At 48.7% G+C, this 16,563-nt stretch overlaps 1 protein-coding gene across 7 annotated transcripts in view; it reads right to left on the bottom strand.

Annotated features, from left to right (window-relative positions):
- Positions 1-5,797: 5,797 nt before the first annotated feature.
- Grip2 (glutamate receptor interacting protein 2) overlaps positions 5,798-16,563 on the bottom strand; it is an 80,391-nt gene continuing 69,625 nt past the window's right edge. For 3 of the 7 annotated variants that reach the window (XM_076940125.1, XM_076940124.1, XM_076940126.1), the window contains exons 20-24: positions 16,207-16,378; positions 15,019-15,124; positions 10,229-10,372; positions 8,669-8,841; positions 5,798-7,748 (exon numbers count right to left, since the gene is read on the bottom strand). In XM_076940125.1, coding sequence (XP_076796240.1) covers positions 7,577-7,748; positions 8,669-8,841; positions 10,229-10,372; positions 15,019-15,124; positions 16,207-16,378 — 767 coding nt within the window. In that variant the 3' untranslated portion in view covers positions 5,798-7,576. Of the gene's footprint in view, positions 7,749-8,668; positions 8,842-10,228; positions 10,373-15,018; positions 15,125-15,173; positions 15,404-16,206; positions 16,379-16,563 lie in introns of those variants that run through there. The other 4 variants (XM_076940127.1, XM_034512556.2, XM_076940128.1 and 1 more) reach the window with 3 other exon arrangements.

Consider the following 16,563-nt stretch of genomic DNA (forward strand, 5'->3'; position numbering starts at 1 on the left):
GGCACTTTTCTTCCTTGCCTCTTGACAAACTCTTGTTAAAGATACCACCCCAGAACCGTCCGAGTGGCCGTAGACCCTGGATCTTACTGGATCTGAGTTCAAGTACAGAACCAACTTGGTAGTGACCTCAGATAATTTCCAAGCCACGGCATTGGCTGTTGGACAGGTATTTGCCCCCAGGGACCTGCAAAGAGAAGACAAAGAGAAGTTTTGTAGGTTGAAGTTGTCTCCACAGAGATGAGGTCAGTACTCCAGAGCTGCCCAATGTTAGGCAAGGCTGTTTCCTTCTGAACCAGGAGAGGGCGCTACACCTTCACCCCAGCTTCCACTGGGCCCAACTGTGCCATTCTGAACTTCTTTGACAAATGTACACATTTTTCTGTCTCCAAAGCAATGGACTCTGCCAAGTGACCCTCTAATCCTCTTCCAGTGGCTGTTGACTCAGCCACCCATGATTGTACCGTGTTCCTGTTGTCCTGTGTATTTCTGGTTGTTCTTGCGTGTTTTTTTGTTTTGTTTTTTTTGTTTTGTTTTGTTTTGTTTTGTTTTTTTGAGTGTTGGAGTTCTCCTTCCCCCATTTTACCGACTTGTAATGTACCCTGGTTTTCTTTTGTTCTATGGAACCTTAAAAGTAACCACTGTGGGTGATTGAAAGACAGGTGAAGTGTAAGGGAAAGGGGGCTCGTCCAGCTGTGGCAACGTCTGTGGTCATGCCCGTCTACTCTACCCCCCAACCCCACCAGGCACACCCTTCTGGCGAGCCTTCAGTATTTTGGGTTGGCAGACAAATGGCACCATTCTGGAAACGGCCTGAGAAAGGCCTTTTTAATCATTCCCAGATCAAATTCTAGACCAAAGACACAGCGGGCCAAGTCCCCAGGCCCTGCCTGGATGGAAGGCCAGCCGCCTCCCGAGCCCACTCCCCAACAGTGTCCCCTCACCTGTCTTCAATACCCACCACTCTCACCCAGCCCCCTGGCCCTGATAACTTGTTGTGATGCCTGTCTTTTCATGTCTGCATGTAAGTAACATTTTGAAGTAGAGCTCGTGACTCTGGTCCACCTGCCTCTTGGAGAGAGGGCTAAGCTGTTCACCAACCAGCCCTTGCCTGGAACAGGCCAGATCCTGTCCTGCCTGTCAGATGTAGACAGGAAGCAAGAGACATTGCCAGGTTTAGATGAGGGCCTTAGGTGGGCCCAGGAGAACTCTCCTGGGAGATGTTATTTGGTCCTAAGAGTTATGTTATCTCCCAAGGGGAGGATCCCTACTGCCCACTGTGGACAGCCCCAGAGGGCCCGATCCAAGGCACTTTTGTAAACAGGAGAATAGGCCTAGCGTGGGACTTACACCGTGAGCTAAGTGGAACTGGACATTTGAGTCATTTGTAGCTCCAGGCTCTCCAAGACATAGTAGAGGGAAGGCAGGACCAGGACATTGTCTAAGTAAACTGTCAAGCCTTCCCTGTCAATCAAAGGCCAGAGCTAATGATGGCCCCTGCTCCATATTCATGGAGCAGAGAACAATACCCACTGTGCCCATCCTCACTGTCCTGCTCACTCAGGCCTTCCTTCCCTCCTTCCTTCCTTCCTTCCTCCTCCAAAGCCTTTGGGAACTACGAATTGATACACCCTCCCCTCAAATTGTACCATAGGAAACTGAGGGCCAAAGACATCACTAGTAAGAAGAGCCTCAGCCAGGATGTATGGGCAGGCCTTAGACCTCCATGTTAGCCCAAGGCTATGCAGGAAGTAGCCTGAAAGGGTTTCTTTTCCCTCTCTGCTTCTGGCCTCTAGTCCTCACCTCAGCTCCATAACCCACCCTGGAAAGCCATGCAGACCATGGCAAAGCATGAGGGGAAAGCAGAATGTGCCCCCTCCGCACAGGAAGGGACTTTCTCTATCATAGGGTGTCACCACCATGGCCAACAGCATTCCAGCCCCGCCCCTCTGGACGGGGCAATGCTCTAGCAATCAGTCTAACAGGTGCCAGCCCAGTTCCTCTCTCCAAGATGCAGACACAAGCCAGGAAGGCACCTTAGAAAAGGCCCCTCACAGTCCCACTCGAACTTGAGACCCCTGTCCCTATGGACACTGTAAATACCTCTGTGTGCACACCCCTCCCTCATCAAGTCCCAAACCACACACACACAACAAAACCCAGATACTCCAAGATGGAGAGGGGCATCCCGGAAGCCAGAGCTGTGCTCCCTCCTCCCCTCCTCCATGCTGATCTCCCAGTAGTCAGGCCTTCATAGGAAACTGGCTGTCCATGTTCTCTGGGAGGGAGGGGGAGTGGTGGTGTCATTACAGGCATGTTCTGGCATGTTCCCTGAAGGACAGAGCATCTTGTTATATATTTGGCTTCAAAATGAGATGGTAGTTCCATTTTTTTTTTTTTAACCAATTAATCTTTTCAATCCCTAACAACTGTGACTGTATTTAGCACAAGAGAAAAGCTGAGAACGTGGGTTTTGCCTCCTTCAGAAATATGTCTGGCTCATCAGGACATTTTTTAAAAACTTCAAAATATTTTTAAGATATTTTAAACTTTTGTAAAAAACAAAAAACAAAAAAAACAAATGCACACACAAACACACACACACATACACACACGCGCGCACGCGCGCGCACACACACACACACACTCACACACACATACACACAAAACCTGAAACTAACCAAGAAGGGAAGGAGCGTTTGTGTTTGAAGGATCCTTGGTGTGTGACCTGTCTTGCAGTATACAAGCTCTGTGTATGTTTAATTACAACAACCCCGCATTTTGCAGGGTTTCGGTTTTTTTCCTCTTTTGCTTTTTAGATGAATATGTATATTGATATTTTAAATCCATCTTTGCTTTTTTTAGAGGAGTTTATAATCACCTTGTAACACAACAATAAACATTTCCTTTTTAAAATCCAAGAACGTCTTGTGTGTTTTGGAGTGGCAAGTTCACCTCTACATTTTAGCAAGCACTTTACAGTTTATAAAGGGATTTCACTGGGGCTGGAGAGCTGGCTCAGCTGTTAAGAACATTTGTTGACCTTGATTTTTTTTCAGACACTAGCTTGGGGCTGGCTAATTAGAACAGGCTGGCCTAGGGAGTTCCAGGGACTCACTGTCTCTTCTCCTCAGCAATGAGATTGCAAGAACTGTTGCACCTGGCCTTTGGTGTTGGTCTGTGCATGTGAATGCAGTGCCCATGGAGACCAGAAGAGGGCATCAGAGTCCCTGGAAGATAGAGTTATCAGTTGTGATCTGCCCCCGTGGGTGCTGGGAATCAAACCTGTTCTGGAAAAGTAGCAAGAGCTTCCAACCACTATGCTATTCCCTAAACCCTGCCTGACATTTTAACATGGGTTTTGATGAAACTTGGGTCCTCGTGCTTATAAGCCAAGCGTATCACCTGGAGCCACCGGACCCAGCAGCCTGGTGCTGTGGAACCACGTTGTTGTAGGAGAGCTACATTGTTATACATTCTTACCAAGTTTTCATACCTTACATGATTAAGTTTCATTTCCTAAGCCTATGTATCCTGATGACCATATTTTTCAACCTATGTTGAACTAGTGACACCATGATAATACACCCACTCCTTTGCCTTGTTAAACTGAATTGTGACATTATGATTGCCCTCTTGGCTTATGAAAATGTGTCTTCCCAGATACATGGATGATGCCTGTTTCACTTCTCAAGGGCAGCCTTGAGCCCTGCATTGCCCATTCTTCTGTCCAGGTGCTAACAAGAAATTATCTTGGCTGTTTTGTTTTTGTGGGTTTTCTTTCTTTTTCTTTCCTTCTTTCTTTCTTTTTTTTTTTTTTTTTTGTCAATCTTAACCCTTCCGTCAAAAGTCAATGAGGTGCTGCCCTCTGAAACCCCAACTTTCGGAGAAGCAGTTGGCTGGCCAGTTCTAATATAGCTTGCTTTAAGCAGACAGCCATGGAATTGGTTTTCCCTCAGGTCTAACAGCTCCTTTGTCTTGGCTGGGTTGTTACATGATTTCAGGTGTGAATTGTCCACTATGTTGGGGTGTCGATGCTCTCGGTTTCCAAATTTGGAGCATTTTGGATTTCGGGTTTTCATATACAGGGTGTTCCTTGCATTCACAGAGATGGGAGCCTGCTGAGAGGAAGCTCCCAGACAAGGGGTGTATTCCTGGGTACACAGACTTCTCACCCAGATCTGGGGTGGGTGAGGACCATGGGTCTGCTCTGGCTGGTTCCATAGGCAGTGTCAGATTAAAAGAGCACTTCACCACCACGTTCACATGGCCTTTTTGATGGCCTGTGTCTGCCTGCCTGCCTTTGTATGTCACAGCCATTTGGCTTGTGTTTGGATCCTGGCTCCACCCTACACTACCTGTACACCTTCAGGCAAATCACCTAACCTTCTAATGCCTGGGTTCCTCCTCTGTAATGTGTATGGAGTCCTCCCCTGAAGGCTGCTAGGAGGCTCCCACCGGCTCTTACAAAGTGCTCAAAACTGTGCTTGGCATATAGACTGTGTGGATGTGCTGGCCCTCACTCCTAAGCAGTGACACCCAGAGGGAACAGCTTCTATCTGCCTTTCGATCTGCAAGTTTCCTCCATTCCACAGGCCTGGCCTTGTTCTCTGGACCCTGGGTCCTGGAGACCTGAGAGCAACAGCTAGACCTCTAGGCTACCCACTTGGCATCTCCCTTCATCAAGGCCAAAGATTCCTTGGCTGCACAAACTAAGACATCCCTAGTTTCCAGTGCCTCCACCCCTCTGGGCCCTAGAACCTGCCAGAGTCATTAATACCATGGGTGCTTTGCACTTGTGGCCCTGCCTGTGACACTTCCTCTAGGTCTGTAAAGCATTGGCTTCTGTCCTAAACTATCACCCCTTCAGAGAAGCCCTGCAGTTTTCCTCAGCCTGGTCACTCTGTTCCAGCAGGTTTTGTCTTCTTTCACTGGTCTTTATGCCTACTGGATATACAGTAGCTGATTTTTTTAAGATTTATTTTTATTTATTGTCGGTGTGGGGTGGGTATGTGTATGTAAGCACAGTGCTGATGGAGGTCAGAAGACGGTGATGGTCTAAAGCTGGAGTCATGTATGCGTGGTTGTGAGCAGCCTAATATGGGTTCTGGGAACCAAACCCAGGTCCTCTGGAAGGGACCATCTCTCCAGCCCCCAAGATGGGCCAGTATCTCTTGTTTAAATATTTGTTTCATCTTATGTGTATGAATGTTTTGCCTCTGTGTGTGTGTACCTAGTACCTGCAGGGGTCAGAAGAGGGTATCAGGTCCCCTGGGAATGGAGTCACAGATAGCTGTGAGCCACCATGTGGGTTCTGGGAACCAAACCCAGGTCCTCTTTGAGAGAACCAAGAGCTCTTTTTCTTTTTCTTCCCCCCCACTCCCCAGACAGGGTTTCTCTGTGTAGCCCTGGCTGTCCTGGAACTCTGTAGACCAGGCCGGCCTCGAACTCAGAAATCCACCTGCCTCTGCCTCTCAAGTGCTGGGATTAAACGTGTGCGCCACCACTGCCCGGCTGAACCAAGAGCTCTTAAATACTGAGTCATCTGTTCAGCTCCATGGACCGCTTTATAAATGAATGAGTGAATGAATGAATGAATGAAAAGTTGAGAGGCTACAAGATTCATACAAAAGCTGAACCTTGCCAGCCTGTTATTTTTATAAAGCAGACAACCTATTTTGTGCATTTAACCAATTTTATTAAAAAAAAAAAATCACCCCAATAGCACTCAACCTCCCCCCAGTCACTGCAATGCCTGGTGGGACAAAGATTTATATGTGGGCCCCAGACAGACCAGGAACAGCCTGTGCAGTGGAGCCATGGGTGTGCTGGGTGCTTCCTGGGAGCCCTAAGAAAACCCGCATAGAAAAATACTTTACAAGGAATATGTTCTAATCTTAGCCAGAGAAAAATACAGCTCTGGGGGTGGGCGTCACAGGGAAGGTACCCAAAATGCATAGGCAGGCAGGATGCTCATTGGGAGTGGGGGGATAGGGATGTTGTGTGGGGCAAACACCCCTGTGAGAAGCGGGGGTGGGGATATTGCATATGAGAAGGCCTCAGGCCACGGCCAGGAGGTCCACCTGCTTGGCCTAGTTGCATACATCTGGGAAGATGGGAGAGCCTCAGCCCGAGGGGAGGGCAGTGGTCGAGTGGTTGCATTTTCGGAGCCTGGAGTCTTTAAGTGGAACACAGATTTCCCAAGCTAAGAGGCCTTCAGGGTACAGCCAATCATGCCATACACCAGAAATCCAGAGAGACTGAGCCATCTGCCCAAGGTCACACAGCATCAAGTGTGCTGGTGGCCAGGAGTCACCTCTCTGCTGTGCCATTCACCTGCCCTCGAAGTTGAAGGTCTTCATTTGTTTGGTGCCCATGATGGGTGGATAGTATCTTTTTACCCTGGGGCATTGAAAGTAGAGACACTGGGTTACCTGGACCCAGGCATAAGGGTCCCTGGGAAGCCATCACGAAGGGCAGGATATGGGAGAAGCTGAGGAAAAACAGAGCTGAAGGGTCTTAGTGGGTGGTTGGAGCTCGCCCTGTGTCTGACAGATTCAATCAAGGTTGCACAACCAAGAAGGGAACCAGGGGAAAGAATGGCTTCTTGGAGTCCCATCTGTCCTCTTGAACAGGGAGTTCTTTCTGGCAGAGAGGGGTGATGCGGTGGGGTTGGAGACCCCCAGGTCCTTGAGACTTTGAACTGGGCAAACACGAAGCCAGTCACCAGACCAGCCCAGACCACTGGGAAGTGTCTTGAGTCCTGCTTGAAGCTGGAAGGGTTCTGCTTGGCAGAGATGGAGGAACCCAGAGTTAAGGGACGCTGGGAACTTCCTTGAGTAGCCTCTTTGGACACTGCTCTCTCTTGCTGCTCTCTTGTCCTTCATCCGACCTCCCTCCATCTCCACTTCTTTCCTCTTCCTCTCTTCTACTGAAGGGATCAGGGGCAGAGCTGAGGCTCAGCCTTATCTGTTGGAATGGCAGGTGAGTGAATGCTCTTTGCCCTTCTCTGGACAGGGACTTGGGCTAAGGTTTTGTAGCGCAGGAAGGTTGATGGCCACAGCTCTGCTCTGGGGTTCAGAATCACCCACAAAATGGAAGTGATTGAACGACCAACCTGAAGGAAAAGGCAAGTATTCTCTGGCACCTCAGATGTCCCTAATTGGGGTTCCTCAATGTGGTCACTGGATGCTGGAGGCTCTCAAAACACCATCTGGGAGAAGGTAGGACACCGTTCTTGTGCTATATCTTTTCTGGTGGCAGGGTGCCTGTGCACTGGGTACCATCTGTACAGCTGGATCACCTCCTGCCACAGACAAGGATTGTCCACCTCCTGCTCATTAACTTCCCAAGATGGGAAACACTCAATGCAGTTCTTACACTGAGCTAGGCTGTCCCCACTCCTCTTGCCGCTCTAAGATGACTGTGCAGGAAGCTGGACTCTCCTGGCTGAGCAGTAGGGATGACCCATTTCCCGTGGGGTTCTCTGAGCATCCTGAAGATCCAGCTTGAAGATGCCACTCTACCAGGTGTGCTCCAGACCATAAGTGGATGACTGGGGTCCACTCTTCCAGCTGAGTTACATAATGACCTCAGAGCATCTGGGGACTACTGGAGCCTGGTGCTCCTGGTGTCCTGCGGCTCTGTGCCAGTGGGTTTCGGCTGACGACCAGCTCCAGGATGTCCCCAGCCTCTGCCAGGAGTGGAACTGCCAGACAGCAGTCGAAGTCCCGAGTACGAACATGGTTGACCTACACAGTGCACAACCGAGGGACAAAGTCCACGTAAATGAAAGTTCTGGAAAGAAGCTGCACCTATAAGACTGGCTAGAGATGGAGAGAGGCTGGAACATTCCCGGACCAAAGCTTGGAGTTCATTTTGAGCTCCCACTCAAATAAGTCATTCCTTGTCCACCTACGCCTGTCCTAACATCCTTTCAATGATCAAGTGACCACTAACTTCCACCCACTAACAGCCCCCCAAAACTAAGAATGGCTTCAGATGGCATCTGAGGCCTAAAGGATATATTTCTGATTTGCTGTAACCAACCTACCTAACATATCCATATATATATATATATATATATATATATATATATATATGTTATATTAATATATATTATTGATTTCAATCACTAATGGCTCCAGAGTGAACTCTCTCATCTCCTTTGAGACCAGAGCTATGTTTTTCATTGATACATCAAAACTGTGATTTTCCTAAAATGAAGTCCTGCACCCACCCAGAAATAGGAGAAAACAAAATTTGGGTACATTTAGATCAAATACAACAAAGGAATGAAAATAGCTCCAGCAAGGGAAGAGTAGTCTAGGAAGGCTAAGTTAGGCAAAGCTTTCTTTCCCAGCATCCTTTTTTGTTAGATCATATGACTGGTTCCAGCCAGTGGGTTGGGAAGGGACCTGTCATAGAATGTTTTGGAATGAAGGCAGAAAAGCAAGGTGATTTCCTATGTCATGGAGCCTAAGGAGGTCATGTGTCTCAGAGGGACACGTAACTAGACAAACAGGCCCTTCATCAACCAAGGAGTCAGCAGCCAATGGAATCTCAGCTCTGATGTGAACAGCCTCAGCTGACTCATCCCACTGGCCTTGCCACGCATGCTTACAGAATGGGGCTCTGTTCCTGGGCAAGAGTTGGGGGCCCTCTGAGTTACCTGGCTCTGGGGGTCCTCTGAGTTACCTGCAGGAGTCGGTCAAAGGGCTGCAGGCCTCCGTGCTGAGCGGGCCCATCAATGCGCACAGTGTGGACATAGACACCCTTCTCCCGGAGGCCATCTGAGACGCTGAAACCAAAGTCGTTCCTCACCGGGTCTTTGTGCAGGATCACCTAGGGGGAGGAGGGGTGACTTTTGCTCCAACCCCCATTATGTTCCTGGGATTCAGGCCCAGCCTACTGACTGGCCATACTCCAGACTGCCCTCAGCAGCCTGTTGAGCCTCCTGTGCCTTATGACAGTCACCTTGCCATGTGCAGCCTGCAGGTCCCAAGCCTAAGGGGTTCCTCAGAACGAGGAGCAAGAGATAGTTGTGTTTTTACCACTTAGGGGCAGAACCCTGGACTTGGCATGTGCCCTGATGTCTTGGTTCTCACATGGATGCAAGAGATGCAAGTGGTGCAGGAAGGTGATGTCCGTCATCTGCCTACAGTAGCATGCTAAGTGGTCTCTTGGTATCTGGAGGGTATCAGCTCCTGGTCCTTATGAGGATTCCCAAATCCGCAGATGCTCATTTATGTAGGATCTGCACAGAACCTGTGCCTGCCCTGCCTGCCCACGTGCTCAAGGAGTCTCCAGGAGGCCTCTGAAACCCAGTTCATTGGTACTATATAAATGACTCACCTTGCACTGTTCCCAGAATGAAGACCAAAGTCAAAGCCAGCCCATGATTGGGACAGATTTCTTTCCCTAGAATACCTTCTTCTTCTTTTTTTTTTAATTGAGATAAGGTCTTGTTATGCAGAGCTAGCCTGGAACTTGCTATGTAGGCCAGGCTGACCTTCAACTCAGAGATACACTCATCTCTGCCTCCCAGCTGCCAAATTAAAGACCTGTACTGCAATGTCCAGCATTTTTCTGAATACTTTTGATATGTGGTTGGTGAACTGAATTCAGAACCTGTAGATAGAGAGGGCTAACTGTACAAACCCACATATTCATATATGTAATATAACTTTAATTTGTGTACATAGACGTGTGTATGTAGCATATATATTTTATGCATACATGCATATAGGAATAAGAAGTTTGCTGAAAAATGTTTGTTGTGTATCACAGGTGTGTCTGTATGCAGGCGTGGGAGTATAATTACTTAAGCAGTGAGAGTTACAGAAACCCTAATGTAATAAAAATTCCTGGGTATTTTAGTTGTTGTTTGGTTGGCTGGCTTGTTTTTAAATTTTTGTTATTTTATGTGTTTGATATTTTGTCTGCATGTATGTCTGTGTACTCCTTGTGTGCCTGGTGCTACTAGAGGCCAGAAGAGCGGATGGTTTCTAGCTGCTGTGGGTCTTGGGAATCAAACCTGGGTTCCCTGAAAGAGCAGCAGTTCTCTTAGCTGCTAAGTCATCTTTCCAGCCTCTAAGTCCCTGTTTTATGGTGAGAGATAATAAATCCCAACAAGGGGTAGGGCCCTCAGCATCCCAAGTAGGTAAAGTCCTCTTGGTACCAGGCCCCCAGTGTCCATACTTCATGCCTGCTTGCAGCCCCCAACACCCACCCTGTGCATCTCCAGGGGCGTCGGCAGCAGCAGCTCCTGCAGGTCTTCAGGGGATGTTCCCACCTCCTGGCTCCGGCGCCAGGGCCGAGAGCCAGGCCTGCCATCTACAGCCACGGACTGTACAGTGCCTGTCATGATGGAAGCCTGTGGGGACATGGTTGTCACTCAGATACCATATACTTACTCCATCTGCCTCTGTCAGGCAGGCACTCTGCCACAGAATGAATACAGTGGATGAGGATGAAATCCCTGTCCTCAGGGTCCTTGACCAACCACAGAGCAAAAGCCCCTGAGGGTCAGTGACAGACTAACATCTGCCCTGTGCTAGACTTGGTTCTCAGCAATTACAAGTTTAAGTTACCTCCTGTTCTGCAGTGCTGAACCACTTCTGTTTTAAAAAGACAAATCGGTTTAGTGAGAAAATTTGAACTCAGACTGACTCCATGGTTAGGGTTCTGTGTCTCAGCTCATATCAGCAAGGCACATGGGAAGTAAGAGTCTAGGACAAAGAGAAAAGTCAGTGATGCCCCCAGAGCTGATATCGCAAAGAACAGGAAGGGAAGACAAGACTGCCCCTGGAAGAGGGGACATGGCAAAGATGGATTATGGGAAAGTCTGGAGGGTCTTACAGCACCCGGAAGCTTACAGTAATTATGTGACTTTTTATCTCATGGTGAAAACAAGGTGACTCTGGAGCAAATAATTGGTGAAGAAGGTAACAGGAACAGATGTGTGTATTTAGGTGGGACTGGTGACCAGGAAGGAAGTGGTAGGACTGGGGAGTTGCTAAGCAAAAGTCAAAGGAAAGGGTCATCTGGACAAAGATGAGGATGAGAGAGGAGCAGGGCTGTGGGATGGCTGGGGCAGTGGGCAGAGTCAGAAGGACCCAGCATGTGAGTGTGAGCTGAAAACATCACATTCAGAAAGGGGCATCCACAGATCACATGTGTAGGGGACACAGAGGTACCAAAGTAGGAGGGTGAACCTCCTCCATTGTGATATTCGGCTTCCTAGGCACACAGGTACTTCCCCAGTCTAGAAATTTCTCTCCATGCCATCATGGCATCTGAGTTTCCACTCTGCTGTATAGTTCTGCCTGGTATTGATGATCTTCCAAGTGCAAGGCAGACTAAGAAAGCAAATGTCTTAGGGCCAGCAACACTGTTAGGAAGGAGAGGAGGATGGAGCTGGGCCGCAGGGGAGAACCTTGAAGAAGTGGATGCCGTGCCTTTTGCAAATCTCTTGCTAGTCCTCACCTCCTGGAGAGCTAGACTCCATTAGGAAAGACCAGAGACTTGACATCTTGGGATACCTTAGAGAGTTAAGAGCTTTAGGTGGTAGGTCAATGGGGAAAGTGTTTGCGCGGGCATAAGGAGTTGAGAACCCAAGATCCCAAGAACCCGTGTAAAGGCAAAGCCCTAGAATCCTGGAGTTATAAGGGAGATGGGAATGCTGATCCCTGGGGCTCACTGGCTAGTTAGTCTAGCCAAAATGGTGAGCCCCAGGTTCAGTAAGAGACCCTATTTCTAACTAGAAGGTGGAAGGGTTGGAAGGATGGCTCAATGGTTAAGAGTACTGGCTGCTCTTGCAGAAGACCTAGATTCAGTTCCCAGCACACCCAGGACATTCACAACCTATGCAACTCCAGTTATAGGGGTTCTGATGCCTTTTTCTGGCCTCTGTGGGAACTACATGCACGTAGCGCGTGCACACACACACACATGCAGGTAAAACACTCATACACATAACAATAAATATTTTGTTTGTTTTTGTGAGTTTTTGCAACAGGTTTTCTCTGTGTAGCCCTGGCTATCTTGGAATTCACTCTGTAGGCCAAGCTGGCCTCAAACTCAGGGATCAGCCTGCCTCTGTTTCCCAAGTGCTGGGACTAAAGGCGTGCACCACCATGCCTGGCAAATAAACAAATATTTAAGATAAAACAAGGTAGAGAGTAATTGATGAAGTCACCCAACTTCTGGCAATGAATGCTAGGTCTTGTCCTCCACCCTCTCACACACACACAGACACACAAACACACATGCATACACACATACACCACACATGTGCGCGCACACACACACACACACACACACACACCCTAGTTTTTGGATCCTTAGAACATCCAGACAATACATAAACTGAGCTAATAGGGTTAACTCGAATTTCCATCCAACCACAGAGAGACTTAGATGAACTTAAAGATTTTTTAAATTAAAAAGAAAAATTTGAAGGCAGGTATGAGTAGAAGGGATTTATTTATTTATTTCCATTTATTTATGGAATTCAGAAGCCTGTGGAAGATAATGGATCTGAAATGTATATTAGCAGCTGGGTACCACTCAGGGAAAAAAATTGCTGACTCAACACAGGGAATTGGAGTGTCATCTCATTGCTGGGTGGGACCAAAAAAGGGTCTGTTTGACAGCACATGGGTGCAAAAGAGACCGCACGGCTGGGTATGGGTGAGGGACTTGTGGCGATTTCACCTCTGCATGAATATGGAGCTAAACCTTCCTCAGTATTGCAGAAACATCAAACTGAGAACGTAATGTTCCAACCCTTTGAAACTAGTGACTTCAGCTCAGAGTCTCTCCAGTACCACAAAGCACAGGGGCCTTGGGCAACTGCAGCTAAAGTTGCTGCAACCATGAAGTTCAATAGCCAACCTGAACATAGACCCAGCAGATAGGCGAACCCGAACAGAACCATGGTGGCAGAGATAACAGATAAGTGAACCCACGCCCTGACCATTAACACAACAGATAGACAAACTCGGGGCTAGACCTAATAGAGAATGCCAGAAAAACTTTAAGTCTGTCTAAAATGCACAGAAAAATAAGAAGCTAAAAAGTAAAAGACATTAAGAAAGGAAAACCTCAAGATGCAAAAAGCAAAGAAAAGTGTTAGGAAAATAAAAGGTGTAGAAATTGAAACATAATTTCTAGGAAGCAAGTTAAATATTGGAATAAATACAGCCAAGGAGAGGCTTGGTGCAGTGGAAGATAGATTAAAGAAAGCAACCAGTTAAAACCCCTGTACTGGCTACAAGCTTGAGTCATGTAGGAAGATGGCACTTTGATTGAAAAAACATCCCCATCAGATTGGGCTGTGGGCAAGCCTGTGGACATTTTCTTATTTGTTGATTGTTGTGAGAAGTCCCAGCTCACCATGGAAGGTGCCATCGTTGGGTAGATGGTCCTGGGCTGTGTAAAAAAGCAAACTAGGAAAGCCATGAGGAACAAGCAGCACTCCTCCACGGTCTCACCATCAGCTCCTGCCTCTGGGTTCCTGCCTTGAGTTCCTACCCTGATTCCTTGGACAATGGGCTATATGATGTGGAAGGGTTGTTTTAGCAATAGAAACCCTGACTGACACAACCCCAACTATCAATTTTATAGATTTCAAGGGTTTAAATCAACATGACAATGGAAAACATTAAAATACTCGATACCAAGTAGACAAGAGTCCCACAAACAAACCCGGTTGGGGTCCAGTCAAATCAGCACTTACAGGTCAACTCATAGCTTTGAAAATGTATTGCATGAAGAAAGAAAAGTGGAGATCAAACATACACAGTCAGACAGACAGACAGACAGACAGAGAAGTCTAAGAAAATGAATGTCAAAATGAGCAAGACAAAACAACCGGGAGAGATGGAAAAATTAAAACAGGTTTTTGTTTGTTTGTTTGTTTGTTTTTTAGCCTGGTAACTGGCAAGGCTGATAAAGGAGCGTGGCCCCAATCAACAATTATAGAATAAAATGCAGTGGGCGTAAGGGTGGAAGTGAGGAGGTAGTACAGATGAAACAAAGCTTTCAATTGCTCCCAGAACTGAACTCAGAATGGCCTTGTCAATAGCCCTGCCTGACATGTGAGTGATAGCGACCTCACTCATGGCTGGCCTGTGGTCCCTCATCACCCATGCCACGCGTACACATTCACAAAACCAGCAGGATGGCCTCAGGGCCGCTCCATGCATATACTCAGATATCCTTCAGATACTCTGCTTGCGTGTGCATGTCCTTCACATCTGTCTCTGTGTAAAGACAGCTTTACACCCAGGGTGCCCGGGTGAGAGCACATACACTGTAATCATTGGTGCTGATCTAAGTTGACTTGTCAGGGTTCAGAGCCAGCTGGAAGAAAACCTTGTGGGCATGTCCATTAAAGTGAGTTAAGTGAGGTGGAAAGATGCACTCTGAATGTGGGTGGCACCAACCCACGGGATGAGGATCTGGACTGAATCAAAGTGAGAACAGAGGTAAGTACAGCATTTGGGTCTCTGCTTCCATACTGCAGGTGCAGTGACCAGCAAGCCCAAGCTCCCACTGCTGTGACTTCCTGGCCATAATATGCATGTTTGTATGGGAATGTGTGTGCATATATATGGGGGTGCACAGGCATGTATGTCTGAGTGCATGTGGAGCCCAAGACTGCTGTCCAGACTTACACCAGACTGCTCTTTCATCTTATTTATTGAAGCAGGGTCTCTCTCAATCAAACCTAGAACTCATCCATAATGGCTGGGCCAGAATTTACAGGCAGGTGCCATGCTCACCCTGGTTTCTTGGGATCTGAGTAAGTGCTTTAACCACTGTGTCATCTCCAGCCTCAACCCTCCCTTTTAAAAGTGGCTTTTGTCAGGTAATTTGTCACAGCAACAAGACATATAGATGCTACACAGCCCCAGGTGACACATGAGCATGACCCCATTGAGGTGTAGCCTTCCCCAGCCCTCCAGTGTGTCTGAACATGATGCCCCCACAGGCTCCTTGGCCAGGTGACAGTACCTCCAGCTCCCTTAGCAATTCAGACTGACCACAGGACTCCAGGTCTTCAAGGGCCTCTCCAAGCACTCTCCAGAAGCCCTCCTCTCGGGCGGGGCCAGGGGCTGGGCTGCAACAGGAACCACAGCGTCAACTCCTGGCAGGTGGGAGGGTGGGTGGGCTGGGCCTGAGGAGTCTTCATTGCCCAGGGCCCAGTGCTGGGCTCCAGGGGCCATAGGACAGGCAGGCAGGCAGGCAGGTGTCCTCGGTGGCAGTGCTGGGGCCCCAGGGCAGTGGTTGGTGACACAGAATGGGGTGGGGGAGGCGCAGTTAGGGGCGACCAAGACTGTTGGTGGCCAATTAGAACAGGGGCAGATGAGACGGGGTGGAGAGCGGTGACACAGGACGCCTGGGAAGAAAGACAGACGGACAGATAGAAGACAGACACAGACAGAAAGATCCATGGGATAGCCTCAGAAGACAGTCCCTGGCCCCACCCAGACACATGGCACCACGGGACATCGACAGGACAGAGCCAGAACCAGCCAGGACACAGATGGATGGAGAAAATGGGATATTTGTGCTGGGGAGGGGTGGGCAGTACCCATCCTGCCAGCCTACACTGTGTGGCCTATCAGCAGCTGACACCAAGCTTGCAGGATGCACTACAATCTTGGTGTTACTCTGTCAGTTCTCAGAACCCTTAGCCTTCAGCCATACCGTGATTTACAAAGTCTTCACTTCTCAAAGGCCTAGCTTTGTTTTTGAGGAGGGCAGTGCAGCACAGAGTAGAGGGGTAAGTCCAGGGCAGAGGAGGTGTGGGTCTTGGGACCCACACTGTGGGAGCTGGCTGCTGTATGAGCCTGGTTTTACACACACAACATAAATAACCCCGGGCTGGTGCTTGTGAACTGAGAGTCATGCTTCATGTAACCTGATCTGAGAAGTGACCTGGGTTCAAATTCTGAGTCTGGTGTTGTATTTCTGAAGACAGCTATTCACAGAGCCAGGAAGAACACGCCAGGCTGCTGCCCAACTAGGACACATCTGCTGCTATCTTTTCACAGTGCATCCTCTCCAGCCAAGCTCGGCCTAGATCCGTTCCTCAGGTCAGGAACACTCTTCTGTCCTCTTATCTCCTCAGTCCTGGTGTTGCTACCTTCTGGCTACCCCTCCCACCCCCGACAGCCCACAAGTTTTCCCACCACAGACCTCATCGGTGGCTCCCAGTCCCCCTCTTCCTCCTCTGGGAAGCTTTCGTCAGTGGGGCCCGGTGTGTAGCTCGTCCTCCGGGGCTCAAGGGGTGGGGGGCTACTCTTCAGTCTGCTGGGACGCCACTCCTGGGGAGTCACACTCCGGACTGCCACCTGCGGAGTGTAGGAGCCTGGCGGGTGGAGAGAGGGACGTGGGCCTTCTATCTGTCCTTGTCTTGCCCTCCCTTGTTCCCAGCAACTGGACGCCAGTGGGCATCTCTGTGCTTTTCTCAGGCCAAAGCGACCACTGAGAGACCCAGGAGTCCCTGTTACCCTAGCAAGCCCTAGGAACAGCCTTCAGTCAACAGTGAGGTTC

Source organism: Arvicanthis niloticus, chromosome 9, assembly GCF_011762505.2.
Source record: "Arvicanthis niloticus isolate mArvNil1 chromosome 9, mArvNil1.pat.X, whole genome shotgun sequence".
Taxonomy (NCBI): Eukaryota; Metazoa; Chordata; class Mammalia; order Rodentia; family Muridae; genus Arvicanthis; species Arvicanthis niloticus.